Source organism: Mustela lutreola, chromosome 3, assembly GCF_030435805.1.
Source record: "Mustela lutreola isolate mMusLut2 chromosome 3, mMusLut2.pri, whole genome shotgun sequence".
In the NCBI taxonomy this organism is placed as follows: Eukaryota; Metazoa; Chordata; class Mammalia; order Carnivora; family Mustelidae; genus Mustela; species Mustela lutreola.
This window is the reverse complement of record NC_081292.1, coordinates 211,117,272-211,144,986: the sequence shown is the minus strand read 5'-3', so window position 1 is coordinate 211,144,986 and position 27,715 is coordinate 211,117,272. Positions and strand designations below refer to the sequence as shown.

Below are 27,715 nucleotides of genomic sequence, written 5' to 3'. Positions count from 1 at the left end.
TGAGGTAGACTAATAGCCATGGATAAAATGTTCCGAGTAAAAATAGCTTAATTCAAAGGCTATTTTAAAAAAGTACTCCAAATCAAAATTTTATAAAACCAGTGCAGCCTTAATTCAGGGACCTGACAAAAATAATGCAGACTAAATGCTCTCATATGTGCGCACTCTCTCTCTCTCTCTCACAAATACTCCTCTATAGACCAGTCTTATAACTCTAAATAAAAAAAAAAATCCTTAACAGAATAGTAAAAAAGAATTTCACCATTATTTAAATACAGCTTTCTGTTAAGACCAAAGAAGACCATTTTTCTTCTTTGCAGGATTATAAGGATATCAAATGTGTCACTCTATTAATTTTACATATCATAACACATTAGAACTAGCAGATGATAACATCAAGAACTGTCTGAAATGCATTTTATAAGTTCACCATCTGTGCCTAACTAAGAACAAGCTCCATTAAAAACTAGGACCACAAAGATCTCAACATGGTAAATATTTCAAAATCATACTAACTATAAAAAATAAGAGGTGATTCTACTAAAATAAGAAAGTGGGGGCGCCTGGGTGGCTCAGTGGGTTAAAGCCTCTGCCTTCGGCTCAGGTCATGGTCTCAGGGTCCTGGGATCGAGCCCCGCATCGGGCTCTCTGCTCAGCGGGGAGCCTGCTTCCTCCTCTCTCTCTCTGCCTGCCTCTCTGCCTACTTGTGATCTCTCTGTCTCTGTTAAATAAATAAATAAAATCTAAAAAAAAAAAAAAAAAGAAAGTGAACGCCGATGTCCATATTATTTTACATTATAGAAGTTTTTATCAGAGCAAAAATATATCAACAGACCAGAGAAGGAGACAAGCTATTAAAAGAAAGAATCAAAACATTTACTATTTCTAGTTATCATCATATCCCTGGAAAAATGACAAAGCGTGAATCTTAAAATGCTTAAAATTAATGGAATTAATGGAATTTGACAGAATTACTGAGTGTGGAATAAGCATTGGTACAAATCAGTATATATTCATATCTACCAGAAGTAGTCCGCATTTATGGAAAATAATGAAATCCCTCTCAGAACAACAAGGACAAACAATATATGCAGGGAAACCTAAAAAAAAGTGTTAAATAACCACGTGTTAGGGAAAATAAAACTACCAAATGTTACTGATAGACCTTAAAAAAAAAAAGCTGAAAACTAAAATCCTGGATAAATGGCAAAACATTATATTTCTTTAGAAGTCTGAGTATTGTAAAGATTTCAATTCTTCCTGATTTATATATTTAATACAATTAAAAAAAAATGGGGGCGCCTGGGTGGCTCAGTGGGTTATTCCTCTGCCTTCGGCTCAGGTCATGATCCCAGGGTCCTGGGATCGAGCCCCGCATCGGGCTCTCTGCTCAGTGGGGACTCTGCTTCCTCCTCTCTCTCTGCCTGCCTCTCTGTCTGCTTGTGATCTTTGTCTGTCAAACAAATAAATAAAATCTTTTAAAAAATTGGAAGAATAATCCTCAGAGAATAAATGTATAAAAATACCTGGAAATCATTTTAAAAGAATATTTATTGGAGGCAATTTGCCATTTCAAATAACTAAAACATCATATACCTACACAATTAAAACTCTGATACTGTGGTACGAATCAGACACTAGCATGCATAAGAAAATATAATCTATGATAAGGTACCATTATAAATCAGTGAGACAGGGCCAAATATTCAGTAAGTAGTGTTAGGACGTTTTGGTTAACTATCTGGAATAAGTGAATTTGGATTCATATTCCAAATACATTGCTCATGGAGTTCAAATGTGGAAAATCAAATCCTATTAAATAGAAGAAAATTTAAAAAAAAACTATCTGATTTTCTTTTTAATTACGATGGTCTGCTTAAAATTAAAAGTAATGAAAGAGGTCATAAAAAGTAGATATCACTATTTTTAAAAAAGGTACCACATCGCACGGTGACTATAGTTAATAATACCATATTGCATATTTGCAAGTTGCTAAGAGAGCAGATCTTCAAAGTTCTCATCACAGGGAAAGACGGAACTCTGCATGGTGGTGTGTTAACTCACTGTGGTCATCATTTTGCAATATATACAAATATTGAATCATGCTGTACAACGAAGTTAATAAATTATATGCCATATATCTCAAGAAATAGAAAAATATGAGACAATAAGAAGTAATATATTTTTTAAAGATTTGAGCGGGTGAGCGAGAGAGAGAGAGCACAAGAGGGGAAGGGGCAGAGACTCTCAAGCAGACTCTGTATTGAGCACAGAACCCAATGCGGGATTCGATCTCACAACCCTGCGATCATGACCTGAGCCAAAACCAAGAATCGGACGCTTAACCGACAGAGCCACCCAGGTGCCCCTAAGAGGAATATTCTGAATGTGCTAATAATTCATATAAATTAGTTAGAAAACACCAAGGCCCTGGCTAAATAAGTGGATAAAATTATGACCTGGCAATTTTCAAAATGAGAAGAACTAATGATTTGTCACAAAACATGGCAGAATGTTTTATCTTACTCATAGTCTCAGATTTGTACACCAAAGACACTCGCACTTCTAAGATTCTTCTCCCTAGAAGAGTTGGGAAAAGGGCCTTCCCAGGGTCGGCAGAGTGAGGTGTGAAGCGCGTTCTCAGACGCGTCTGGGGGCGCGGACGCCCACAGAACAGCTGACGTGTGTGTCCGAAGTCGTCTGAACCTGCATAACGTTTGCCCAGAATGCCAGTGCTCGGAATCTGCCCCAAAAACAGAGAGACAGGTAACTGAAGCTGACAGGTATTCGTACACAGGGGTGCTGATTCAAATATTATTTTTTGCAATAATAGGGAAAATAAAAACAATCTAAGTTTATACCAGTCTAGGGATTCAGTAAGTCTTGATACTTCAAGAAAGAAAGTATGTGACCTTGGAAATGTTAGAAAAAGTTTTTCCTGAGGGACAGAAATGCTTGTGATGTTACCTTAAGTGAAAAAGCAGGGTAAAAATACTCGGTATGCAATACTGTACTGTTTTTAAGAAAATCACAGGGAAAAATCCAGGAAGATTATACTGAACTGTCAATAGTCGCTGTCTCTGTGGGGATTGTGGTGGCCGTCACCTGCGTCTTCATTTCTCCACTCCGCCAGAGCGCCCGTTAGTCCCTTGTCTAGTGAGAGACATTCTGTCAGGGAAAGGAAGTCGACCTGTAAGGGTCACTGAAGTCCGGAAGAGTCTCCTCAGGTTGTATGACCTTCAGTTGTCAGGGCTGCCCCCGTTTTACGCTAGCTGTGACGGAAAGACTAGTGCCCTACTGTATCATCTCCAGGTCCAAGCCACTCCCCTAACATTTTCTCTGATTTAATAAAGCCATTAATTAGTCTATTAATGTATTCTGAATTGAAATTACACGTTCATCGGGTAGTCTTTTCCTATTGTAGGAAAAAGGTATGTTTCATTTAATATCCATTCATATCTTTTTGTGTTTTATCCTTTGTTTCTATTCCCTTTACAGCTCTTTGAAATATCTTAAAACATGAAAAGTATTCCCATGCAAATCTGTTTTATCCTCACTGATTTGGGGATATTATGTTATTTCTGTTAATTTCAAATACTGGTACTGGGTAGGGGAGAGCTGTCAGACGAGAACTCAGAGTGAGTCTGTTCTTGCTTATAAAACTGTCTTTTGTCCCTGCTTCTCCGGATCTTGAAATAACGTGGTTACCTTTCAGGTCCTCTGCACGTGTCCCATCAGTTACGGAGGGCGTCTGTGCCCACAGGCAGCCTGGCCCCTCCTGCATCACGGCCCGTAGTTGCCTGCGGATCATTTGTTCCATCACGTGTTCAGCTGCTCCCCTGCTCCGCCAGCTCAGAGTCTGGCAAACCGTGCTGTGCGGTGAGGAGCGCCGTGCCCTGATGAAGGGACTCTGGGAGGCAGACGAGCAGAGGATGTGGTCTCGCTCAGAGACCCTTGCAGGTGGAGCCAGGATTTTGTAAACCATTAGAAAGAAATAACAAGTAACCATTATATAGAGAAAATAGCAGAGGATTTTCAGGGTTATTCAAGCATCTGGCCTGACCGTATCTATCTGGGGATTGAGAACATCATTAGTCACCTTGGTGTGAACTACTGGCAATAGGATTAGTAAAATGAAATAGTGGCGCCCGACCTTCCCTCACTTTATGTGTCCTCTGATTTCTCCCTCATCATTCTTTATATTTATGTCCCGCAGTCCCCGACCCCCCACCTCAGTTCCCGACCCCCCACCTCCACTTTTTAGGGACTGCTGGGACAGACTTATTTACCTAGTTCCCCCCCATTTAGTAAAATATTGTAATTGTGCTGTATTTCACAGTATATTCATCAGTTACACTTTCGCTGTTCCCGCAAAGCCAAGCGAATATATGGCTGTTTGAAGACACCGTTTTAATTACTGGAAAATTAGCTGGTAAGTTCCACACTTCTCAGCTCGTAAGTAAAAATGTCAAGTAATAACAGTCACTTTAATTAGGTAATTGCACTGCACTAGTGCATCGGTGTGGGTTATCACTTGGAAAAACCCTGCCTTGCCCAGGAATGATTGCTCTCAGTGGGTCTGAACTGATTCCTGGGTCGCTGTCCGACTGCGGGACGCGGTGCATGGGACTCGCTCTTCACCATTTTCACAGCCCCCCACCTCCACCCCTGCCCGCGTAGGAACATCGGACTTCTGGAAATGTTGCAGAGAGAGTCTCAGCCGCTTTCCCAATTGTGTCTCTCTCTGGCTTTTACACGGGTCAGTGAAACTGGGAAAACTTTAGGATTCTCTGGTTTGTGGCACGTTCATCCCTGCTTCTGGCTTGAAACCTGCTGCCTGAGCAGGGAAGGGCCTGAGACCAGATACGTCCTTTCCTCAGCAGAGGGGATTCACCCCACCTGAAGCCTTACTTTAGGTCGGGTTCAGTTTCGCTCTACCAGCCACGGCAGAGACAGAACCATGTATGAAACGAATTAGCGCGAACGTCCATGTGCTGCTCCTTTGCATTTTACCAAGCGACAGTGAACGCTCATTTGTCTGGAAAATACTGGCTACATCTTGGTGCATCTCCATGAGAACCCGGAGCTCTCCTGAGGTCTCTGATATTTCCTTTTAGTGCCTCTTTTCCCTAAGAAGTGAGCCGTTGATAGGGCTAGTGAGGAAGGGGTGGATGTTTGTGCAGACGTTAAATCCTTCCTTGGAGAATACCCATCCTCACTTCTCAGCATCCAAAAAATGTATGTTTTTTCTTCCAGGATTTGATCAGAAAGGTGTATGGTTTGTACAACAAAAATGTGTTAGGTTTGTGGGAGAAATTGGAAACTTCAGGAATGTACAAAACCCTAGAGGAGCTCAGCCAATTTTACTTAGTGTACATGTTTTCAACCATAAGAAATTTGGGGCTTCAACATAATAAAGTCACATATATATTTTTTTAAGTTTTTAACTTTGTAATTGGAAATAACTTCCAATTCAGAAATAATTTCAAAATATAGAAAAGTTGGAAGAATAAGAACCAAGTAACTGCTGTATACCTTCTACTCAGGTTAATCTACTGATAACACTGTTCGTTTGCTTTACTGTGTGTAATTGTGCTCTGGGTTTGCCTTTTGTTTTTGTTTGTTTGTTTTGTTTTTGTTTTTTTTTTCCTGACCCATTTGAAGGTAAGTTACAAGTATCATGGCCTTTTACCTCTAAATTTTTAAGCCTGCATTCCTAAGAGTAGGGTTATTAAGTGGCCATAACACAGTTCAGCAAAATTATTTTAATAGGGTAACTTACCTTCCAAATTCCCGTCTCGTCCACTGACACATTTTTTTTTTCTCACTCCATTTTAGGCTCAGGTATTACATTCAGTTTTCATGTCTCAATTAGCCTCTGCTACTGTGAAATTCATGACACATATTTTTAAAAAGTAAGGTGTAAATAGTATCTGTTAATCATTTGTGTTTAACTATTAAATTTAATGATTTAACCAAATAAGAATATAATAAATGTGTTGTTTTTATTTCCCATATTTCCAGGTATTATTTTTCTAGCTTCATATGTAAACTATACACTGATTTTGAGAACTGTATTACATTTTATTTATCATGTATTGTCATGGAACTATTTAGAAACTGGTATTTCAAAATTCTAATAATTTAACTGATTCTGTCTTTATCAGTGGCCTCAAAGTCAAAGCAATAGTTGATGTTTTTGATAAGTTTTAATGATTTAAGAGTTGATCCTTGGATTGTTAAAAATGCATTAATTACAGAAGTATCAATATTCTGAGTTCTCACTCCCTAAGTTATATTAAAGAATAGTCTGTTCACAGTTAGTGACGTGGGATGACATTTATGAACTGGATGCCTAACATTTTGATCGGCTCCAGCCCACTTTGGATGCGCCAGTACCTCTACTCCTGTTACAGAAATGAAACCCAGGTGATCTGTATGGACTAAAATGGTATGTGGTTCCCTGGAGTGAACCCAAAAAAAGGGTGAAGAAATTCTGGACAGAAGAATCAAGCAGTTTCTAGGGTACAGGTGCCTTGTGTGATCTAAAGAAATTGGGATTTCTTGTTTATTTCAGTTTTGAATTTAAAATAATAATTATGAGATGTTAAAGTGTCCTGAGGGATGAGGCTCTGCTTGATGTGAATTTGTTTTGTGTGTTTGTTAATGAGGTTTCCCTTTTCCAGATGCCAAATCTCAGCCAAGTGTTCAGTTTTCAAAAGCCTTAATTCAGCTACCAGACGACCATCACGCTAGCAATGTGACAGGTTATCTCACAGTTCTACAGCAGTTTTTGAAGGTGGACAACTTCCTCTATACAACTGGAATTACTCTGCATAAGTCAGGTATCATCTAATTTTTACATAGTCATATTTTATATAACTTTGCAAGTTAAGAAATATATTTAAAAGCAAAAATTTGATTTAAGCTTACACATATTTTATAATTTGGCCTTCTATCCAATCTTATCAAATTAATTATCAGTAATTGTTAGACATAAAGTTTATGGTTTAGAGTAAGCAATTAATAGTTTTTCTTATCAAATATACTTGGTATTTCCTATGAGTAAAATTATAAATAAATATTTTAAAAATATATTCTGTTGACCTTTGAACAATGCAGGGATTGTCCCCTCCCCCGCGTTAAAAGTTGTATAACTTTTGATTCTCCAAAAACTTAACTACTAGGAGCCTAGTGTTGACCAGAAGCCTTCCGGGTAACACTCCATTAAAACATATTTTGTGTATGTGTTATATACTGTAATCTTACAATAAGGTAGAGAAAGGAAACTGTTAAGAAAATCACAAGAGAAAATACATTTATAATACTATATTTATCAAAAACAGTCCATATACGTGGGCTGCTCTGTTCTCAAGCCCACGTTGCTCAAGGGTCAGCCGTATCCCACTCGGCAGCACATATGCATGCGTGGCTGTCGTCACCTGAAAGGTAAGAGGATGAGGGAATTTTACATTCCATTTAATACAGCCATGAATAAACCCCCTAAAAATCTCCTTCCCCTGCACCTCCACATGCGTGCCACCAGTTCTGCCACTTACTGCAACATGGAACCGACTTATGACTTTTTAAAAATCACCTCTGACAATCTGTATTTCTGATGACTTCAGTTGTGTCAGATTCTGGTCCACTTCATTTGGGGGAACAACTAGAAATCAGAGTAATGGACATGTAGATGTTTTTGCTCTTTGTTTTGTCTTGCCTGCTGTCATACTCCTCCAGCGAGATGACCCTCACTGTTCTCTTACGGGCCTGTGTTTCCTCCCGTGCACACCTGTGGCTCTGCCTGAGGGCGTCCCCTAGTCCAGCAAGCTGGGCGGCCCTCATGAGGGCCAGCTCTCGACGGATAGACAAGAGTACAGACGGCACACATCTGCTCCTTAGTGTACCTCCTTCTGGCTCCTTCCTTCTTCTCTGGACTCTCCGTCTCCTCAGTGACGGGTACTTCCTTCCAAACTGTCACCTTAGCGTCAGCTTCCTGAAGAAGCCAATCTAAGACACCTGCCAAAGTTGTTCGGATGCAAGTTAGAGGCTGCTCAAAACAAAAGCCTTTGCAGGAGTGAGAGCAGTCTGCCATTTCCCAGACGAAGCTCGTGTTGCACGGGAGAGTGTTTGTGGATGGGACTCGCGAGGTTCAGGAGGAGGAGACGTGGTACACACTCCCCCCAGCCTCCCTCTACCACCTGCTTGTGAGATGATGCACTTACTGTTTCAGTTATCCTGAGAATGCCGCTAACACTTTAGCTCTAGAGCAGGGCTGGCGAATGGGAAGGTTTTGCTCTATCGGACATGGTAGCTACTAGCTGCAGGTGCCTGTTATGCTCCTGACGTATGACTAGTGCACCGGAGAACTACACTGATTTCCTTTAAATTTGAGTTGCCACATGTTGCTGGTGGCTACATTATTGGGTTGCTTAGTTCTAGAGTTTTAGGGGTAAGGAACTGTTTATTTGTTTTTTGGTTTTTTTTAATTAATTTATTTATTTTCAGAAAAACAGTATTCATTATTTTTTCACCACATCCAGTGCTCCATGCAATCTGTGCCCTCTCCAATACCCACCACCTGGTACCCCGACCTCCCACCCCCTGGCCACTTCAAACCCCTCAGATTGTTTTTCAGAGTCCACAGTCTCTCATGGTTCACCTCCCCTTCCAATTTCCCTCAACTCCCTTCTCCTCTCCATCTCCCCTTGTCCTCCATGTTGTTTGTTATGCTCCACAAATAAGTGAAACCATATGACAATTGACTCTCTCTGCTTGACTTATTTCACTCAGCATAATCTCTTCCAGTCCCGTCCATGTTGCTACAAAAGTTGGGTATTCATCCTTTCTGATGGAGGCATCATACTCCATAGTGTATATGGACCACATCTTCCTTATCCATTCGTCCGTTGAAGGGCATCTTGGTTCTTTCCACAGTTTGGCGACCGTGGCCATTGCTGCTATAAACATTGGGGTACAGATGGCCCTTCTTTTCACTACATCTGTATCTTTGGGATAAATACCCAGTAGTGCAATTGCAGGGTCATAGGGAAGCTCTATTTTTAATTTCTTGAGGAATCTCCACACTGTTCTCCAAAGAGGCTGCACCAACCTGCATTCCCACCAACAGCGTAACAGGGTTCCCCTTTCTCCACATCCCCTCCAACACATGTTGTTTCCTGTTTTGTTAATTTTGGCCATTCTAACTGGTGAAACGTGATATCTCAATGTGGTTTTAATTTGAATCTCCCTGAGGGCTAGTGATGATGAACACTTTTTCATGTGTCTGATCTTAAAGGTGCCTCCTTCTCATTGTCTTTTAGTCCTTGCCCCTGTGCGATTTTCTTTTCCTTCTTTGAATTGGCCTTATCCCAAGGGACGCCTGGGTGGCTCAGTTGGTTAAGCAGCTGCCTTCGGCTCAGGTCATGATCCCAGCGTCCTGGGATCGAGTCCCGCGTCTGGCTCCTTGCTCAGCAGGGAGCCTGCTTCTCCCTCTGCCTCTGCCTGCCATTCTGTCTGCCTGTGCTCGCTCTCTCTCCCTCTCTCTCTCTGACAAATGAATTGGCCTTATCCCAAGTGGTGGTGCTGGGTCTGATCTCATCAGCTTCACCCTCATTTAGTATGCAAAGCCACTGACTGCATAGAACTGGGGGGCGGGGACAGAGTTAAAAGCAGTCACCTCAGAAAGCCAGTGGGTTTCATCAAATAGTTTGATAAAAGATTATAATTACTAACAGATTACATGGTAATTTCTTTGGGCTTACATTGGATTTTGACTTGTGTAACTAGTCTAACTAGTATATAAAATATGTATGGCATTATTTTGCTCATCTTATGATTAGTGTTTTAGGAAGTTTACAAAGGCTAATTCTCTTACATCTAATGGAAGTTTTTCACGAAGCCAATAGTTGCTCTGTCTGATAACTGAAGGTGCTCACTGGGTGTGGTAGATAATGAGGATTCCTCTCCATGGACTCAGGCCTGCTGCTGCTTCTGCCCCTCTGCCCGTCAGCCTTCTTCCTTTCTTGCACAAACCAAGATCACTTCTGATTTGGGGGCTTTCACCTTCTGGTCTTTGCATGGATGGCCCCTTCGCATTTGGCCACAGCTCACACATCCCCTCCTCAGAGAGGCAGCTTTTATGACCTTGCACTTACCTTGTCTTTCCAGATTTTCTTCAAAGACCTGGTAAGGTATCTTCTACCACACACTTACATTCCAGTGGGGACAGGAATGACAATGGGCAAAGAAATGCAAAAAAGCCTTTTTGATAGTAATGAAGATGGTGAAAAAAATATTGCAAGCCAGTGTAAGAGCTCATGCACCCACTGCATTTCTGGAACAAGATGAGCATGTGGTGTTTCTGGGGCCCTGTTATAAATATTTGCTAAATGAATGAACAAAACTCTAGCTTTTAAGCTGAAGGTTCAAGTCTATCCATGAAGAGCAAATAATATGTAATGAATATACTTTAGTCAACTCTTCCTAATGTATTAGTAAATGTACTTGGGAAATCTAAAATGATCTAATTCTTTATAGAAAATTTACATTGTATTATAACATCATTAACCATATTACTTTATTCATTATACCTATTCTGGTGTCTGTTATTACTTTAACATTGCTAATATTTAAAAAAGAAAACAAATGCATTTTCTACTCTTCCCCTCAGTGATAGAGAAATGTGGGTAGCTCCTGATATTTAAGGCATGTTATAAATTATATGTATAATCATACTTTAAAACCTTAGGCAAAACACTGCAACCAATTCTGTTCATCTCCTTTTCCCTACTTTTGAAGCTTTGAAATCTAAGTCATATTTTAATACTAATATTTAGTCTAAGTTTATATTCTTTCAATTATGTTATTAGTCAAGTGTATATTAAAGCTTATTGCCTTTATCAGCTAACAGTATTGCTGGTTTTCTTTCATGTTTGTCAAACCTATCAAAATTTGCATTTTGAGGGGCGCCTGGGTGGCTCAGTGGGTAAAGCCTCTGCCTTAGGCTCAGGTCATGATCTCAGGGTCCTGGGATCGAGCCCCGTCGGGCTCTCTGCTCAGCGGGGAGCCTGCTTCCCCCCACCCCTGCCTGCCTCTCTGCCTACTTGTGATCTCTGTCAAATAAATAAATAAAATGTTAAAAAAATATTTGCATTTGAGTCAGGATGTTTTTGACACAAGGTGATTTTAAGGAGTATAACCAACTCTGTTGTCCTCGTACTTGAAGCAGATGGTTTTGGGAGGAGAAGGGTCCAAGTTTTAGACCCATATCCGCATTGATGCTGTGATATGATAGAACCTTTATTTGGGTAGGACACTAGTGAGATGTATTTTTGTTGTTTCATAGATTTTTAAAACGCTGAATTAGATTCCGGTGACCTTAAAATCACAAGACTCTGGAAGAATTAGGTCTCTAGGCTCATAATGATTTGTCAAGTTATATAGCTATATCTGTGTTTATATTTTAAATTCTCTAATAACGATCCAGTACTATTGGTATTAAAATGGATAACTGTAGGTGAATAAAGGAATTAAATATTTTAGTCCCCTATTTTATTAATTTGTAACTACAACCGGTATTTTACATATGATCTTAATAAACTGTCTTTTTTAGGTTTTGAAAGTGTTGAATTGACTCCTCTTGCTGCAATATGTGTGAAAATATATTCTGGAGGGAAAGAATTAAAAGTGGATGGTTCTATTCAAGTTTCTCTCCCCCTTCTACATACAAATGATCTAAGTGCAGGGGATCATATACCTGCCTGGACATTCGATATGAGCACAGGTATGTGAGCTGGGTGAAAATATTTTTGAATGTTTGAATGTTTGATCTTAGAAAAAATGTTTCTATATTACTATTAATTGTTTTTAGCTTTACTGAGGTATAATTGGCACATTTTTATGTTTACTACAGAATAATTAAGTTGTCTTGTTTGAAACATTGAAATACATCATTTATATTTGAATGTTTTATCTTTAGTAGAGCATATGTTACTGTTATAAGCACTTTAAAATGACTAAAATTGGCCCCACTGCGATTAGTTTAATACAAATGTGGGGAAAATGATGCAAATATATTACATTTAAAAATAGCATTATGTATTCACATTCCCTTGCCCCTTTTTTTTTTCTTTTTTTAAACTCTATGCCCAACATGGGGCTTAAACTCAACAAGCCCAAGATCAAGAGTCATGTCCTTCGGCACCTGGTGGCTCAGTGGGCTCAGCATCGAGTCCCACGTGGGGCTCCCAGCTCGGCACGGAGTCTGCTTCTCCCTCCCCCACCTCACGGTCTCTCTCTCTCAATAAAAAGGGGGGAAAAAAGGATCCTGTGCTCTACTGACTAAGCCAGCAAGGTGCCCCTCCAAGGCCTCTCTTATATCCCCCAAGATCTTGAATAGAAAAGTAGAAATACACTTTTAAAAAATTATTTCTACTCTTATAGACTTTTGTTTTGCTATGCAACATGAACTTGTATTTAAAAGGTTGGTTAAGGCAATTTAGAAATGTATGTTTACTTCATGAAAATAAATAACATTGTGTTATTAAGATATAGAGTGATTATTTTCAGAAAAAAATCCGAAAACAGAAAACTCAGATACCAATTTTGGTCCCTGAGTATAGCCTCCTAAATAGATGCATGTTTTCCTCCTCTGCTTCCCTTGGTTTTGTTCTTGTGTTTCTATGTAAATAAGATGGGAGTCTTTTAAGTTGCAAAACAAACAAAACAAAAGAAGGGATATGATGCGCAATTGTTTTGTGAGAGTCCGGTACCGAGCCTGGACAGTCTCACAGGATTTCTCTTGTCTGTTTCTCCTGCGTTAACACCGTTGTGTGGTAAGATTTGCCTTCAGAGTGGCAAGAAGGGTGTAGGAGCTCGGACCTTATGCCCAAAGTCTAATGAAAAGAAAGATTTTTTTGTTTTAATCCGAGTACCAGTTGCACAAACTCTTGGATTCACTGCGATTGTAGAGTGGAGTTTCCGTGCACTTTGCAGAACCAACATTTGTGGTCTGCACATACAAGGTACAGATTTATTTAAAAAAAAAAAAAAGTACGGATATTTTAGGCTTAAGATTGTGTGTTTGAGCCGCGGACTAATCATGTGGATTGAAAATAGGGAGCTATCAACCTTCAAAGGAGACTTAAAATAAGATTTCACTGCAATTAGAAGGGTAGTTGGCAATACAAAACAACAACAAAATAAATGTCACCATAAAAAATAAGCAATAATAAATACATGTTTTTAAGAAAAAGTGGAAACTAATAAGTACACAAGACAGTTGTAAGGGAACGCAGTCTCGTCTCCGCGCAATTCTACGCTCACTACTTCACGTCTGGTCTCCAAGTGTTGGGGGTGGGGGCGGGGAGAGGGTTGTTCTTCTCACACGAAGCAGTTCTCTGCCAGCTGGATGTCCTAAAATTCTATTCAATTTAGACACTGGCATGAGATCAGATCCCACGGGTTAGGACTCTGTCCCATAAGACTGTCCCCTGGCCCCGACCTCAGAGGCCAAGTGCAGGTCCCGTGTGTCACCCATGCTTCCGACCAGCCCGCGGTGAGCGGGAGACCCCCGTGGCCATCTCCGCACCTGCAGAGCTGCCCACAGAACTCCGTTAACCCAAGAGCTCCTGCAGCTGCTACTCGGGAAATTCTTTCTTTTCAGTAGACTTTAACCGGGGGGGCTCACAGGAAAAGTTCACATCCTGGATTACCAGTTTATTATAAAGGGTGTTCTCTCCTCTGCGTGCAGCACCCTGCCACCACCTCGATGTGTTTGCCGACGTCCCTTCGGAACCTTCAGGGACGTTTCGTGGTGTGGGCGTGCTGCGTGGTCATTGACCCGCGGTGGCAGTGCTTCCTCTCTGGCCCGTCTTCCCACTCTGAAGATGGAGCTGCAGCGGTGGAGCTCCAGCCCTCTGACCACAGCGTGGGTTTCCCTGGCAGCCAGCCCTGCACGGGCCTTTCCAGAATATCACCTCATTGACATAGAGTCAAGGGTGGTTGAAAGTGGGTGGTCAGGAACAGAAGAAGCACTCTTTCCACCTTTATCACGTCGGAAACTGTGCCAGGACGGGGACGGAGACCAGATCAAGTCTGTTGTAATTGTTGGCTTGAAAGCACTAAGCCCTGGAGTCTAGTCCATTGAAAAGCTGTGGAATTTGAACAAATCACTTATTTGGGCCTGGATTTCCTACTTTGTTGAAAAAAGCGCTGTTTTAAAACATTTCAAAGGATATCTGTGTTGAGTTCTGATTTCTGATTGTTTATCCCCATAAAGGCCTTTGTCTCTAATGTGCCTTCCAGTAACAAAACTTTTGAATTCATATATCAGATAAGTAATGCCTAATTTTAATGTGACTATTTAAAAAACATAGTAATTTGGTCCATTTCCATCAAGTTGGTCTACGTTATTAAAAACATTGTTTTAGGGGCACCTGGGTGGCTTAGTTCATTACATGGCTGCCTCTAGCTCAGGTCATGATCCTAAGGTCCTGGGATCAAACCCCTCATGGGGCTCCCTGCTCAGTGAAGGGCCTGCTTCTCCCTCTCCCTCTGCCTGCTGCTCTGCCTGCTTGTACACACACGGTCTCTCTCTCTCTCTCTGTCAAAAAATAAAATCTAAAAAAAAACAAAACAAAACTTTTACATGTTGTAGGTCTATCATTACAGTGGATTAACAAACCAAGTAGAAATATACAATGAATTTATAAAAAGTTCTGTTATACTCAACTTTATAAAGGTCTTCAGAGAAAGAGCTTTACTGAATTATTTGTCTCATGGATGGCATTTTATAGATCAGATAGCATTTTATTTATTTATTTATTTTTCCTTTTTTAAGTAGGCTCCACACTGGCCCAGTACAGGGCTTGAACTCACAATCCTGAGATCCAGACCTGAGCTGAGACCAAGAGTAGGAAGCTTATCTGACCCGGTCACCCAGGGGCCCCAGATCAGATAGCATTTTAAAAATATTCTTAAAGATCTGGTTCTAAAAGAGTCATGCCAACAGTACTAGACCAAAACAGTATTTAATAAAAAAAATGAATAAGGCCAAAACCCATACATAAGTATTTAATCAGAACCCAGGACAGGTGGCCATAACCACCTACTGACAAATTTGGATTTCACTACTCACATCCTTCCCGTATCGCAGCATGCACAATTTGAACATTATTTGGACTCATGATTTCCCTAAATATGTGTGCTTTCTACTGTATATATCACTGTAATATGCACTATAAATATATTTTCAAGATTTTACTTCTTTATTCAGGAAGAGAGAGGACACATGCGAACGGGGTAGGAGAGGGAAGAGGAGGAAGAGGTCGAATCCCACGTAGACGCCACACTGAGTGCAGAGCCCGCATGGGGCTTGGTCTCATGAACCTGAGATCATACCCTGAGCCGAAACCAAGAGTTGGACGCTCAACTGACTGAGCTTCAGGCACCCCTCTCTGAACTGGATTATGATATAATATACATTATCCATGATAATATATTGCCAGAGTTTTCATAATCTTTGAAAGTCCTGCAAAGTGTTCTCTACATGACTATCAGCAAATTCCCATCAGCATTAAATACCACTAACTGGTATTTTTTACTTGCCTTTTTAGGTGCTTGGATAAATCATGGCCGGGGGACAGTCAAGGCATATAATAATCACTTAATTTGGACATATGACGCACCACATTTGGGCTACTGGATAGCAGCTCCACTTCCAGGAACTAGAGGTATTGTAAAAATAAAAGCAATTTGAAAAAAATTCAGATAGTGAAACTGGAATTGGTATTGCTAGGTCTTGACTATTCTGAACATTGCCACTTACCGACTATATAATGCTGGAAAAAGCTTCTAGTCTCTTGATCTCAACTTTAATATTTTTCATATGTTGTAAGAAAAGATGAAGCTCAATGAACTATAAGGTCCTTTATGGCTCTAATATCTGATGAATATGTGAGGTATAAAGTTTGTTCAAATCAAATGCTTACTTTTCAAGAATAAATTCCACCACATCAGTTAGAGCCTTGGGTGGTGAGCAACAGGGTCAGATCTGGGATCGTCCATAGAGTGTATCAGGATATAGGGTCCCAGGAAAGGCTAAAGAACTAGCTTCTAAAAGGCAGAAGTCCTAGGGAAGCCCAGCAGCAGGCCTGTTTCATGGTCTTGGCATGACTGCTGCTGCATATGTCACTGACCCTGGTCCTCTGCAATCCTTTCCTCACACCGTTCCTTCTTTCCAGGGATGAAGAATTTGCTCGGCCCAGACTTGGGTCGAGAGCACACTCCTGGGGCAAGGGCTGTTGAAAAATAGTGTCCCCATACTGTGTCCCCATACTGTCCCAGATGAAGGTTGGCCTGACAGAGGAACTGAAGGTGGACAAAAGCTCGGACTTGTCCCCTAGCAATGGTGTGTTCATGTTCTAGGACAAATGGGCATTTTATTTTTCCTAGATTTAACACGCTATCAGACTATCTGTGATTTGTAGTAAGGAAATCACACATGCATCTTGGGTTATATAAATCTGAAAAGACTGAAACATTGCATGTTTGATCCATTAAGTCTTACTGAAAGTCTTCTAACCTGTGGTCACGTAGACCGGTTGCACCGCGGGCCTGCTCCCACTTCGTGGGCCGCGGCGGTGCTTCTTGGCTGTCCAGGTAGCCAGCTTTGCTAAGTCAACTTTCCAGCCTCCTGCATCTGCTTGCTCTTTTTTCTTGTTCTGCTTTTCTCCTTTAACCTGTGGGTTGGTTGATTTATAAAAACAAAACAAGGCAAAACTTCAGTGTCATTTTCATGAGGTTTTGGGCGCAGTGCGAAGGTTGAATGCATATGTCATTTCTTTAACTTTCGGCCTGTGTCTGAGAATTCTGGTTCGTTGAAGGTCTTGGCTCCCAGCGGAGAGGCAGCGGGCTCATTGCTAGTCGGGAACAGACCCACCGCAGACCCGATGCAGGGTGTGGCTGACATTTTACATATATTTCTCTGCAGCATTCGACACCTAACTTTGCTAGGGCTGTCTAGTAATAATTTGAAGGCTCTGTTCTTTCTGCAAGTGTCTTTTTTAATAGTTTAATTTCTTTTCATTTTATATTGACAACCTTTGACTTCTAAACCACGCAAGGTGACAAGCCTTTTTTTTCCCCATCCAACCAAAATTTAGTGTTCCAGTAGAAGAAATATGTGCCATTAACCATTACGATCAAGGGGGATGTTCTCCTATTTTTATTTGAACTTTAGTGCTTACGAGATTATGCAAAACCCAGAGGGTGGTTCCTTTTGTTCTTCATGAGGCAAAATATCCTGCAGTCTTGCCAGCTGTCTGACCTGAGTTCATTCTAGATCTGCAACTATAATGAAATCTTGATGAAAAAGAACAATTAATATTTAATACTTCAACTCGACTAAATCCAAGCTATTTAATTTCTAATAAAAATAATCTAAGGAACACTTGAGTTTTATAGAGACATGTGCTTTACAGGGAAAAGATACCTGAAAACAATTTATATAATTATGAATTACAAAAGTCAAGTAATTTTCTAGAGTAGGTGGAAGTTTTGTTTTAGCTTATATGTTGGAAAAGACTTTGTGTGAATCAGAGCACTAACACAGAAGTGTGGGTTTCCCGTTTAGCTTGAATTAGATAGCTTCTAGTGATAGCTCCAAAAGTCCACCAGCAAGCATCACAGTCAGAGGAGCACTGTGCTAGAAACACAGATAGCTTGACTGTAGCTCTGGCTTTGCCAGTAAATATCTGGCTGAGCCTGAAATAGATACTTACCATCTTAATATTAGTTTTCTTATTTCTAAATTGCAGGAGTTGGATATGATGATCCTTCATCCCCCCCAAATTTGAGATTATAAAATCACATTTTGTTTAAATCAAAGTTGGTCCTCTGATGGACCAGTGTCTGGTGTTCTGGAGCTACTTTACTTAAAATTTTGTTAATAACAAACTAAATCTCTTTTAAAAAAAAAAATCAAATAGAACTCTAGGATTTCTTGGAAAATAAGTGCGAGAAATTAAAATCAAGTTATGTTTCATAGATTGCTATAGTCGAGTTTAATAAACAAGTACTTAAGGACTGTTTTTAAATATGCATCTTCAAATGTATTTAAGTGGAAATATAATTCTCTGGCTTTCTCTTTTTAGGTGGGTGTGCACACACACACACACACACACACATACATGCATACTTTTTGCTGTTGTTGTACATATAAAATCTGGGGGAAATGCAACAGTATCCACCTCATATTTCCAGAAGTGTGTTCCACTGCAACCCTGTGCAGTTTCCGCTGTGGAAACGTATGTTCATACACCCTTTGAAGCTGAACGTCACTCAGTTATCAGATTGACTCCGTTGCAGCTCTGGATCCTGGATAAGAATGTGCAGACAGAACTGTTACTCTTATTTCTTTTCTGGTTGAAGAATCTTCGTATTGTGCAGTGCTAGACTCGATTGTCTGTCAGATATGATAAGCACTTTACTATCACTTAGCATTAGTACAGGAAATGGCGGTCAGTACTGCGGTGCCTGTTCTTGTATGACCTTGAAGCTTCTTTCGACAGCAGGTGTCATAGAACTAGCACTTTCTGATGGCTTCTCATGTGCTCGCACTAAGTGCTTTAAGAAGTGTTTACTTTTAATCCTTGTAACAACCCTCATAGGTGAGATCTGACAGACACAAACTAAGATACAAACTCATGAAACTTGGCCAAGAAATAAACGAGAATGTCACAAAGAAATAAGTGGTGGTGTTGGGGTGTAGATGTACATCCAGGTCCCTCGCACTCGAATGAATTCCCGTGCACTTGTTTAAGGAGTAAAAGGGTCCTGTAGTGACGGGGGTGGGGGTGTCTGAAAGTGAAGGTCGCAAGAGCTGCCTTCTTCCCTGTAACTAGTACTTTTATGCTTCATCCGTATCAGTCTGAGGACGTGGAGTCTCCTGCCTGCAGGGGTGGGGATTTCTGTTCCTCCAGCGAACGTGTGAGCTGAAAGAAAGGTATATATTTAAAGAAAATTAAATTTTAGTAAGTTTCTCTTAAAAAAGAAATAGACTAGGATTTTTTTTTTTAGATTTTTTTTTTTTTTTTATGTATTTATTTGACAGAGAGAGATCACAGGTAGATAGAGAGGCAGGCAGAGAGAGGAGGAAGCAGACTCCCTGCTGAGCAGAGAGCCCGATGCGGGACTCGATCCCAGGACCCCGAGATCATGACCTGAGCTGAAGGTAGCGGCTTAACCCACTGAGCCACCCAGGCGCCCCTAGACTAGGATTCTAATTGAGGACACTAGCTCCAAGTTTGTATGAATAACCACAATACTTATTCTCCGAAACCGTTACTACTACCATTATTATTACTTCTGTTTTATCAAATTAGATGGTGCAAAAGTTAAAGGACCCAAAGATTCATGATCCTCAGTCTTTTCTCGTACCCTGGGTGAAGCTAAAAGCCTCATTCTGGACATTTCCCATGGTAGAGTTTGCTAGGAAACCTGTTGTCTCACCACTCTTAACGTCCTGAATACATAGCAGACTCTAGTTGCTAATGACCAGTAGACGCGTTATGTCACTGTGAACCATGCAGTCTCAGTGACATTACCATGGTTTACCTCGACATCAGCTGCATTTATTTGCACGCAGAATCTTCATAGCCTCCAACTGGCCCTCCGAGCGCTTTCATCCACTTTGACCGTAGTGAAGCTGAGGCAGCCGCAGTGTTTCTGTGTGTCCTCACGTAGAAAGGTCCTGGGCCATGTGTGCCTCTGTGTGGCATCTTCATCTAGAGGCCAGGCTGAAAGAGTGGCAACTTTGAATTCTTCAAGTCCCCAATTTTTGGATTCTTTCTAAAAAACTTTTCATACCTACTTCCTTCAGCAAATTCTTTTTTGGATTTATCTTTAAAATTTCTTTTTAAATTGAACATAGCTAATAAGTCTTACTACCAACACTCTTTCCCAAAACCTCTGGGCACAGAAATATCCTCTCCTAGTTCATCCACCGAAGATTTTGCTGCCCTACAGTGTGGGTCCATTTTACCGCCTCCCGAAGCAGGTTTCCTCGCTGCCTGGCCTGGACGCCACTGTCACGGCTGTTGAGCTTGGCTTGATGCAATTCAACATTTGTTCTCATTCCAGAACATAGGTTGAAAGAAGGGCAGCACTTCGGGATACACTGTTCATGTAAGAGGGTCTCAGCAAGAGGGCAGGACCATATCATGCAGCCCCATTTACGGTGTCCACATTTCACTGAGCAGAACAAGTCAACCCATGAAGCCCAAAGTGTAGGGAACATGTGCTCTGCCCACTGGGAAGCCTGCCCCTGAGACAGGAGCAACCAAACAGCACTGTGTACCCAGACTTACTCGATGTGCACGTACCCAGAGTAGGACATGGTTGAAAATTTTATCTAAAACAATATATTTTCTCTGTTTCACATTTAGGTTCAGGTATACACGGAAGCGGAAGGGACATAAGCGCCTACCACACAGTGTTTCTCACAGCCATATTAGGAGGAACAATAGTCATTGTCATTGGATTTTTTGCTGTACTTCTTTGTTATTGCAGGTAAGAAAAATACTATTTATAAATACAGAAAATTGCCATAATATCATGTCAGTGTGTTCTGGGTATTACAAAGTTCCTTTGTAAAAATAAGTAGGTTGATCTTTACAATATGTAGATTAAAATAAAAGTGGATATACTCTAACAGTAGCATTGTATATATTAATACCATATCATGGGATAGTTTTTTTTTTTTTTTATGACTCTTCTAAATCATAAGTTTTAAACACTTTTTGCCATCTCCTCTACTCTAGGGATAAATGTGGTACTCCGCAGAAAAGAGAAAGAAATATCACTAAACTTGAAGTCCTCAAGAGAGACCAGACAACTTCAACAACACACATAAATCACATAAGTTCAGTCAAAGTTTCATTAAAAGCTGAGGACAAGTCACAGTTATTTAATGCCAAAAACTCCTCATATAGCCCTCAGAAAAAGGAGCCAGCAAAGGCAGAAGCAGAAGAAAGAGTTTCCATGGTAAAAACTCGGGACAATTTTAAAATCTACAATGAAGATATTCCATTTCTATCAGCCAATCAAAACAACTACTCAAGAAACCCAACACAGTCTTTGGAGCCCAATGTAGGGTCCAAACAACCTAAACATATTAACAGCAATCTGTCTTCATCTCTAGGTGATGCACAAGAAAAGAGATACCGCCCAGGTCATGAAGAGGCATATGGACATTCCCACATTCCTGAACAGCTTATGCATATCTACAGTCAGCCGATTGCCATCCTTCAGACATCTGACCTCTTCTCCCCTCCAGAGCAGTTACATGCTAAGTCAGCTACTTTGCCAAGAAAGGGACAGTTAGTCTACGGTCAGTTGATGGAACCAGTAAGTAGAGAGAACTTCACACAGACACTACCCAAAATGCCAGTGCATTCTCATGAACAGCCCCCGGATGCCAGGGAAGAGAATATCCCCCTTGAAGGTCAGCAGAGCTTGCCGTCCCAGACTTCAGATTGGAGCCGATACTCAAACAGCTTACTAGAGTCGGTTTCTGTTCCGGGAACGCTAAACGAGGCTGTCGTAATGACTCCCTTTTCCTCAGAGCTTCAGGGAATTTCAGAACAGACGCTCCTGGAGCTGTCCAAGGGAAAGCCTTCCCCCCACCCCAGAGCATGGTTCGTGTCTCTTGATGGAAAACCAGTCGCACAAGTGAGACACTCCTTTATAGACCTGAAAAAGGGCAAGAGAACCCAGAGCAATGACACCAGCTTGGACTCTGGGGTGGACATGAATGAGCACCTCTCAAGCAGAAGACTCGAGAGGGAGAAAACGTTCATCAAAAGCATGCACCAGCCGAAGATCCTCTACTTAGAAGACTTAGACCTGAGCAGCAGTGAGAGCGGAACCACCGTCTGCTCCCCCGAGGACCCAGCTCTGAGGCACATCCTGGATGGAGGGGGTGCAGCAATCCTGGAGCACCCCGGGGAAGAGTCTCTGGGAAGAAGAAGTGCTGTTGAAGGCTTTGAGGCCAGTCTATCCCCTACCAAGAAAAGGGGCAGACCACCACTCGCCAAAAAAGATAGCAAGACTACTATCTGGAAGAAGCGAGAGGAACGCCCACTGATTCCCATGAACTGACGCCGAGGACGTTGTGAGTGTGCTGGCTCGTGTTTGTTCTTGCTCCTTGCAAGCCGCTGTCTGAACTTTTGAAGAAGTTGGAACTGAGCAGTCATGGTCCCTGGACGTGTCTCAAGCAGAGTAAATAGTAAAATGGCAATTCACTAATGAAAGAGAAAGATACCAAGCAATGCTTTTTTTGACCTATTCTTTTCATTTACTTTTGAGTCATGAATTTGAAGTATCCGAGAGCTCAAAATGTGAAGTAGCTTCAAGACGTTAATTCTCTGAAAACCCTGCTCAGTCAGCCAATGTAGCCCTCTCTCAGAAAAACAGTGAAGTGCGCACTCCGAAAGTCGCTTTCAGAAAAGTTGCCTCTGCTTTCATGCCCGCCCCTGTAAACATTTAGAAATGAAACTATTGGACATCGTAGTCTTGTGACATAAGACTATTATGTTCTCCTCTGCCTGTAGATGAAAATAATGATAAATGTTCTCGATGTTCCTCTAGAATTTAAAGGCCAAACAATATTTCCCTTTTTGCAATAAAATGCATGTGCACTGTACCAACCCCAAAATAAATCTTGCTCATGTAAGATAGGCAAGAAGCTACGTGGTTGTTAGAGAGGGAAAAAGCAGCTCTTTGGTTGTTTTTGGATATAACTTCACAGACTAAATGATGAGGTGTTAACTTGTTATTTAGAAATCTGAAAAAAGAATGCTCTGATACTTCCATTTTTATTTTAAATTTTCTTTTCTCCCTACTTCTAGAGTGAAATGATTGAAACTGTCAAGGAAAACTTTAGCAATGTTAAACAAAAACAAAACCCCATACTTTAAGAATCAATGATACATGTAAGCTAAAATCAGCTTTAAGATATTTTTCTGTCCCCCACAATTCATTCATTTTAAACTTGAATTTAAAATTAATATTCAGATGTTCATTTTAAACTTGATTTTAAAAATATTTAAGTATTCATAAGCAGCTTTCAGTTTATTAACAAAATATGTGAAACTAAAGGAAATAAACATTTATTTTTTAAATGTTCATAAGCAGGAAAAGAAATTCTATTTCTCCTAGACTCAAAAATACCTTCAGAATGTTACGCGTATATCCAGATGCTTTTCTCTTGACATTTGTAAAAGATATTTTAGAAAATGTTTCGATTTAATGGAGAAATAAAAGGTTTTTTTAAAATCACTTTTAGCATTTGCAACGTTTTTCTAGTTTTGGAAGTAATATATTCATGTTCTTTTCATCATCGCAAAGAATTAAGTATGAACACATTCAACAGCTGTTTTTAATTATAATTGTCTTCAACTCTAAATTATCATTCATATGTCCTAAAAATAAAGCTCTTTGTTAATTAAAATCAATTCATCCCATGTTTTCTCCAAATTTCCGTGAAGGCGAATGTCTGAAGCAGCTCCCCCTTCTCTCAGGGGCAAAAGTCAGACTAGATTATTGTATTTCTCATCCGCTTCTCTCCAACACAGGAGCAACAGAGAGACCCAGGGCACATAAACAATTTGAAAGAAGCAAAATAGCCTAATATATTAGTTATAGTCAAACTACAGATGGATAGTCAATGAAAGACAACTGCTTTTTTTCCCCCCAAGATAGTCGACTTCAGCCATTTTTTTCCTCTAATTACTTCAGTTTTTCCTATAACACCAAACCTGTTGGATAGTACTCTTTCTGTGTTAACCCAAAGAACTTAAAAACGTAGGCAAAAGTTTGCCATGTTTTACCCAATCCATAGGAGAGAGAGATATTTGGGGTAATACCTAGGGTTAGTTTCTGGAGTCGGAGGTTTATATTGGTCTACAGAAAGATGCATCAAAGTGGCATAGATGGAAATGACTCGGAAGAGGTTACAGTTAGTGCTCTGCTGAAGTGCCTTTGACATAGACGTGCTTGTTGGGAGGATACACTAACATCTTTCTCTGATGTGCATTTTCTTTCTGTTAGCCAAATTAAACAGATGTGCAGTTTTGTTAATCAAAAAATATAGACCTAGTGTTTCATGTTGGAACAACGATTTTTGCATGCAAGTAACATTTCTCTTGTGTTTTTTTGAATCCAGTTTACATTGATAAGCTATGTTGGAATGAAGTTAGAAACTATATAGTAAACTGTTGCACTTCAATATTTTAAGCTTATATTTTCCCTACCTTTAAATAAAAATGTTTCATGTTTTAGCTTGGTGACGGAATACATATGTTGATATAAGGGTATATTATTCAAGTATGCCACTTACTCATTCTTACGTAAAGGAAATGAGATGTATCCCCAGGGGCTTTTATAGAAATATTTTTTTTTTGGGTTTCAGAATAAAAATATTTTTTTTATACACTGCACATTCTGTTCTCAATGGGGAAGTATAGGCAGTTTACCTTTTCTAATGATAAGTGTGCGACTTCTCATTTGTGAGTAGTTCACAGATTTCCTGTTAAAAAGCTGAAGCCATCTACTTTTTCTTAACCCAAGTAATAATTACCCTACAATATTCACAACTTTCTTAAATTTTTAAATTGAAAACCAACAGTTTTTTGCAATGTAACTCTTACAAATTTTGATCACGAATTGTTAACCTTTGTGGATCCTTTGTATATCTACTTTGGATATATCTTAAAAGCAAAATTATCCCTCAATTAACTGATGGATTCATTTACTAAAGCACAGCTATATGTATTTTTGAATACATATGATCTTGAGACTTTATAAAATGAATTTTTATGGCATTTATGCAGTTGTACAGGGTTTACGCCCTTTCCTAATACGCAGAATCACGAAGGTCACAAGTGTTGCGGAACGAAAGCGCCACTTTGCGCCGGCGATCATTTTCGGATCACTTTCTGTGTTTGAGTCCTCTGATATCAGTACATTCAGAGTTGTAGGAATCTGTGGGTCAAATAATGTCCGCCAAAACTTCCCAAAAGGTGAAGCTCAGAGTTTGTATTCATTTATAGCGAATGAGTTACTCATTTAGCTGTGTGCTGGCGTTGTAAAGAACGTGACCATGTTCCTTTCCGTCTCAGACCTTAAGCTGACACATTGCCCTTGTTTCTGAGTATTTCTATCTTTTGTATTTCAACAGAGGAATCTCACAGTTCACTGTATTTAATGCCATTGTTACTATATTTACTGCTGAAAACTGTAACAATCTGAAGATTTGTAAAATGTTAAACATAGCTCATTAAAGACAATAAATCTAAAAAGTACTTGATGCATTTTTTTTTTTTTAATTTACCTATTTTAGAGAGGGGAGGGCCTAGGGAGAAGTAGGGAGAATCCCAGGCGGACTCCGTGTTGATCACAGAGTCTGACTCAGGTCTCAGTCCCACGACTCTAGGATCACAACACGAGCAGAAGCCAGGAGCTGGATGTTCAACTCTTACCACCCAGCGTCCCCTGGACGTATTCTTTAATTCTGGGTAAACAACAAAACATTCCTCCCTAAACTGTCATTTCATCTAGTAAATATTCAATTATTACTTTTTCCACTCTTAGACTCCCTGTGTCAAAATAAAAATATTTGAATACTCTTTGTTTTTATAATGAACTTGATTTCTCTTTATATTTCATGTTCTCCAAATTTCACATTTTTACTATGAAAGCCGAGTATAGCCAAATTATTTTTCCATTCATTGAGAAGACTTGTTAAGATATGTCATAGAATATAAAATAAAATTGCAGCATGCAAAATACGTAAGTGAGAAAATGATACAGTATCCCTGCCTTCTCCACTTAAAATTATTTGGACTTTAAACATAATATAATCACACAAAGGCTGTTCACACTTAGGGTGTTACATGTCCTTCAAGAGCCCCTCTGCTCACCTAGCTGAACCGTACTCAAGTTCAGGGAGTCTACATTTTGGGGTGTTGGAATATCTTTAATTTACTTAAAAATAATAAATAAATTTTATTTTAAGTAGGTTCCATGCCCAGTGTGGACCCAACAAGGGACTTCAACTCACAACATGAAGTTCAAGACCCAAGTTGAGATCAAGAGTTAGACGTTTAACTGACTAAGCCATTTTTTTTTTCAAGGGAAAGTAATTTCCATATATATGAAATCCAAGATGTTGGGAAAGACTGTCCAGGGAAAACAACAGAAAAAGCTTAAAATGAGTGTTTTTTTTTAATTTTTTATTTTTTATAAACATATATTTTTATCCCCAGGGGTACAGGTCTGTGAATCATCAGGTTTACACACTTCACAGCACTCACCAAAGCACATACCCTCCCCAATGTCCATTTTATTTTTATTTTTAAGTAATCTCGACACCCAATGTGGACCTTGACCTTAAAACTCTGAGGTCAAGTGCTGTATGCTGTGCTGAGCCAGCCAGGCACCCCGGCCTATCTTTTAAAGTCATTATCTTGGCTGCTATGTTTTCAGACATTTTGTGTGACTTCCATAAATTAAAATGGCAGCAGAAATACCTTTGGTTCGTTCTCATGGCAACTGGGCTTTGAATCCACTTACACACTCTGCAGGTTCGGCTGTCAGCAGTGCTGTTTGAGACCGACGCTCTCATTTGGATCCCTATAGACTGTAAGCCCAGCTGTGGCTACCTTTGTTCCAGGGCCTGGTCTCCCACTGGGATAGTCTAAGTCTGGACAGAAATAATGCAGTTTCTGGAGACGTCCCGCAGGACCTGAGCTCACATGGAACTGACTTTTAACAGAAAATAGGTTTCCTAAATCACAATCAGATACACAGCAGCCAACAGATGATGTTCATGAGGCAGTCATCGCATTCTCCTGTCAGAAGGGAAATTCGTATCAGTAGACTAATGTGTAAGAACTATAGGAAAGGTGGATGGAATTAGGAGACTTTGTAATGCATTTATCAGAAGTGATTTACCGATCAGTCCCTGATACTTACGACAGCTAATTAAGGACCTTCCCCTAAACTACACGCTGTTGATAAGGTACGAGTTAAAACATCAATAAGCTCTCCTGAAGCAACTGTGGGACAAACTTCTTCTGAGAACACTGTTCTATTGTCTTAGATTCGCTTGCTCCATCAAAATAAATTCTTCCCTTGACTTTATCTTTTTTCTTTATTTTGAGCCTCTCTTTTGGTGGCAGTGGGGGAACTCAGGGAGCTTCTGCCCAACTGGGCTTTTTAATATGTAAAAACATTTTCAGTTTGACTAGAAAAAAAAAAATCACAATGATTATAATCAATTTATAATGCTAAATACCAAAAAAGTAATAAAATCAATTGCAAATGATGGAAAAACATTTTAATTAAAATATATATGGCAAATTTCACAGGGAGAAATTGTGATAACTATTTTCTTTCTCAATTAGATAAATTTCGAGACCACAATTTAAAATTACCTGGGTTGATCAAAACTGCAATAACACTTCTTTCCACTTTGTTAGCTGCAGTCAATAAAGACCACCTGCTTCTGTTGGGAAAATTTACATGTTGACAAGTATATGATTATTTTTCCCTTCAATGACAAACCTTTCTTCATTGAATCTCACATTTCCTAGTTTCAAACTTACTATGGCTGTAAACAATACACCACAGTCATGTGGGAAGACCCAACTTC

The 27,715-nt window shown here is 40.0% G+C and overlaps 1 protein-coding gene across 1 annotated transcript in view; it reads left to right on the top strand.

The window, feature by feature from the left end:
- The window catches only part of FAM171B (family with sequence similarity 171 member B), a 64,167-nt gene extending 38,803 nt beyond the window's left edge, over positions 1–25,364 (top strand). Inside the window, exons 3-8 of the mRNA XM_059168660.1 lie at positions 4,340–4,432; positions 6,687–6,845; positions 11,615–11,785; positions 15,618–15,734; positions 20,448–20,571; positions 20,823–25,364. Of these exons, the coding sequence (XP_059024643.1) occupies positions 4,340–4,432; positions 6,687–6,845; positions 11,615–11,785; positions 15,618–15,734; positions 20,448–20,571; positions 20,823–22,161 (2,003 nt within the window). The 3' untranslated portion in view covers positions 22,162–25,364. The remainder of the gene's footprint in view (positions 1–4,339; positions 4,433–6,686; positions 6,846–11,614; positions 11,786–15,617; positions 15,735–20,447; positions 20,572–20,822) is intronic.
- The last annotated feature ends 2,351 nt before the right edge of the window (positions 25,365–27,715 follow it).